Below are 4,186 nucleotides of genomic sequence, written 5' to 3' on the forward strand. Positions count from 1 at the left end.
TTGGCATGAGTATGCAGTTTCTGATGGGAAATTTTACTGTTCTCTTTGCAGTTCATGGCATCAAGTGGACATGCAGCAATGGCAACAGCAGTTCAGGGTTCTCAGTGGAGCAGCTCGTGCAGCAGATCCTCGACAGCCACCAGACCAAGCCCCAGCCTCGGACACACAACTGTCTCTGCACTGGTACCTTGGGTGAGTACTCAGGAGGCCACTCAGTGACTCAGCTTCATCCAGTCTGGGAGCAAGGTTTTTAGTGCTGAGGTGATAAAAATGCTGTCTCATGAAACACTGGGACACAGTGAACTCAAGAGTTGACAGGAGAAGTCCTGAGCATAAAAAGATGCAGCTGGAGCTTCTGGGGGAAACGTCAGTGCTTTCTAATAAATGCAGTCCATACATGAGCTGCTCAAAAAGGTACATTCTCTTCTACATGTGCAAATTCTGTTACCAAAGCCTCAAAATATAATGTTCCTCCAGCTTCACCCTCTGAATTCCTTGCCCTGCAGCTCACTTTTTTGGAGAAGTGCTGAGGTGGTTAACTGCAAAGGTATCACTGAGATAAGACAGGTCTTATTTCGGTATCATGAAAATACAGATCTCCTTCTTGTTAAAGGAGATGACCTTGGTTTGGATGACACTACAGCAGCATCCTTAGTGTTAGCATTTCCCACAGACAGTGGAAAGCTCAGTGATTCACTTCCCAACTCATCTGCTATAGAGCTGCTCCTTTCTAGCACTTTGGTCAAATAAAGTATATGACACATTAACTAGTCTTTAGCAAAGCTTATAAAGGAAAGTTGTCAGTGCTTCAAAGGGTTATTTTTTTCTTCTTTTCTTGAGCAGTTGCCTTATACAATCAAGGCTTAAATAAGAATGATGACCTCTGAAATACCTGAGTTTGGATTAAAATTCACCCCTTAAGGCTCAGCATTTGATCCAGGCTTGCAAATCTGAACATGAATCCTTTTATTCTTCCCTTTGATGTTTTGTCTTGTGCTAAGTCTGCTCAGTGCTTTTTAACACAACAGTATTGCTTTGTTTTGTAACTGGCTTGCACATTGACACACACATTCCCAATCCCTTACTGTCATCCACAAATACAGCAGCATGAAAGTCTTTCCCTTGTTCCTGTTCATTTCTATACCTAGGAGAATAGAGAGATTTAATATTGTATTTAGTCTCAAAAGCACTGTCTTGAACTACTTTAAGTGACCTCATTCAAATCTTGAACACATAATAGAGATGTTCCTCTTCAAGGGCAACAACAAAAGATTCAGCAAATTGTGGTGGCTACAAAGATGTTTTATGTTGCCCAGAAGATGGCATTTATAATTGTAGCCATGAGCTATAGTGAGGAGGTTTCTTCCCCCCTTCAGTCATTCTGCAGTTCTGTAATTAATGTTCTTACCTCATTCTAGGGAAAATTAATCAGTTAAGAAAAGAAATAATCAAAAATTCATGGGCTGCTGTTCTTTAAACAACAAAAGCAGTCCCTGCACCAGAGTTTGTGACTGAGGTGCCTTTGCAGACAGAATTATTTACTTCATCCTGCCTGATTACAAGCTCTTGGGAATTCAGGTGATGTTACCATTACAGGCCAGTAAGGTGCTGGCTGGTTTAATTCATGGAGGATTTTCTTCTGGTGGCCCTTGCTTGAACATTCTTCAGCAGCTCCAGTGCTGACTGTGTGCTCTGTGTGCACATGTATGCACAGGCACGAGATACACAACTAGCATTGTCCTGATTTTGTATTTACTGAACAGCAAATCCTGTTGTTTTCTGGCACAGGGGCAGGAAGCAGTGTGCATCACAAGTGTAACAGTGCCAAACACCGCATCATATCACCAAAGGTTGAACCAAGGACAGGTGGGTACAGCACTCATTCAGAGGTACAAAATAACGATGTCTCTGAAGGCAAGAACGAGCACAGCCATGGCAAAGCCTCCAGCCGAGAGAAGAGGAACGGCAAAGTGGCAAAACCAGTGTTGCTCCATCAAAACAGCACTGAGGTTTCTTCCACCAACCAGGTGGAGGTCCCTGACACAACGCAGAATTCTCCTGTGTCCATCAGCAGTGGGTTAAACAGCGACCCAGATATGGCAGATAGCCCGGCTGTCACTGGTGTGTCCAGCATGGCTGTAGCATCAGTTATGGGAAGTTTGTCACAAAGTGCCACCGTATTTATGTCAGAAGTCACCAGTGAAGCTGTGTACACGATGTCACCCACATCTGGCCCAAATCAGCACCTTCTGTCCTCAGATGCAGCTGCACAAGGACTGGTACTTGCTGTGAGTTCAGATGGACACAAGTTTGCTTTTCCAACAACTGGCAGTTCAGAGAGCTTGTCGATGCTACCCAGCACTGTCTCTGAGGAACTTGTGCTCTCCACAACTTTAGAAGGAAATAGAAAAATTCCAGAAACCACCATGAATTTTGACCCAGACTGTTTTCTTAACAATCCCAAGCAAGGGCAGACTTATGGTGGAGGAGGTATGAAAAGTGACAGCATCAATACCAACATAAGGCAGTCACCCACAACAGAACGTAGCTTCAACTTCAATACAACCCTCACAAAAGAAATTAAAACTGAGGACACATCTTTTGAACAACAGATGTCCAAAGAAGCATTTTCCTCCACTTCTGCATCTAACACCCTCACACTCAGTACTGGTTCAGGTTTACTTCCATCTGGAGGAGGTCTGAGCCCAAGTACCACCCTGGAGCAGATGGACTTCAGTGCCATTGACTCCAACAAGGACTATTCTTCCAGCTTCAATCAGACCGTCCAGAGCCCTCACGTCCATCAGACCCCTTCCCCCAGCTTCTTTCTGCAGGATGCCAGCAAACCTCTTCCCCTTGAACAAAACACTCACAGCAATTTGAATGACACAGGTAGCTCATTTGTGAACACGTTAGGAATCTCCAATGTGAAAACAGAGTCCTCGTCCCAAACGACGTCCAACTGTAACGGCACAGTGGAAACCAGAATAGAGTCCACCTCTTCTCTCCAGCTCATGCAGTTCCAAGCAAACTTCCAGGCTATGACTGCAGAAGCTGAAGTTCCCATGGAGACCTCCCAGCAGGCAGAAGGAAATGAAAATCTACTTAAATCAGGGGATCTTCAAGCCTGCAACACAGAACACTACTTGCAGCCTGAGGCCAACGGGGGTATCAGGAATGGAAACAACCTCCCTATTCTCCAAGGAAACATGGTACAAGGACTCTATCCCGTGGCCCATCCTAGCTTAAATAACTCCTCCAACATGGAGCTTAACTTAGACCACTTTGACATCTCCTTCAGCAACCAGTTTTCTGATCTAATTAACGATTTCATATCGGTAGAAGGTGGGAGCAACGCTCTGTATGGACACCAGCTGGTGTCAGGTGACAGTGCTGGACTGTCTCAGCCTGAAGACAGTAACAGAGCCACATACAACCAGGCCGAGATGTGCATTCCTTGCTGCAGCCCTCAGCAAGCCAACATGCAGCTGAGCAGCACGGAGAACGGAGCCAGCACCATGGCATACATGCACGTGGCTGAGGTGGTCTCGGCAGCTGCAGCACAAGGCACTTTGGGGCTGCTGCAGCAGAGTGGCCGCTTGTTCATGGTGACAGATTATTCACCAGAATGGTCTTACCCTGAGGTAAGTCCAGGGCTTTTACTCACTCATGTTTACTGCTTTATCTTTGCTTTGCTAATAAGGGAACTGTTTTGTTGAAGCTTTGAAAAGGTTTTTAAAATATTTCTCTCCCAAGTCAGAGCATTCAAGGCTGCTTGCATGTCTGAGTGTACTTTTAATTAAGCACTTCATTATCCTGACAGGGCCCTTTCTTCACTTAGGAAGCATCTGAACAGAAAGGTATTGTTTCATTGAAAGCCAAGTCTTCCCCACATGATGGCTTCACGGTGCTACCTAGGCCCAGTAGAGCAGTAGTATTTACAAACTGGAGCTGTTCCTTACATTTGTCACTGATGTTCCTAGGAGAATAATTCAAGGCCTGCACAGCCTTAATGAGTTCAGCATTTCCCTCCACCTTGCTGAATTCCAAAATCAGTCACATGCACCATAAGCTGAAAATGGCAGCAGCACAGACCTTGCTGCAGTGAAGAAATGTGTGAGGAAAGAGACTGTTTGAGCCAGTAATGGGAAGAGAAGGTTATTTTTAATTAAAAAAAAAAAAAAAA

At 44.9% G+C, this 4,186-nt stretch overlaps 1 protein-coding gene across 1 annotated transcript in view; it reads left to right on the top strand.

The window, feature by feature from the left end:
- Positions 1-4,186, top strand: part of CAMTA1 (calmodulin binding transcription activator 1) — a 245,453-nt gene that overhangs the window by 199,152 nt on the left and 42,115 nt on the right. Inside the window, exons 7-8 of the mRNA XM_031062368.1 lie at positions 52-192; positions 1,789-3,661. Coding sequence (XP_030918228.1) covers positions 52-192; positions 1,789-3,661 — 2,014 coding nt within the window. The remainder of the gene's footprint in view (positions 1-51; positions 193-1,788; positions 3,662-4,186) is intronic.

Source organism: Geospiza fortis, unplaced genomic scaffold, assembly GCF_000277835.1.
Source record: "Geospiza fortis unplaced genomic scaffold, GeoFor_1.0 scaffold132, whole genome shotgun sequence".
Lineage (NCBI taxonomy): Eukaryota > Metazoa > Chordata > Aves > Passeriformes > Thraupidae > Geospiza > Geospiza fortis.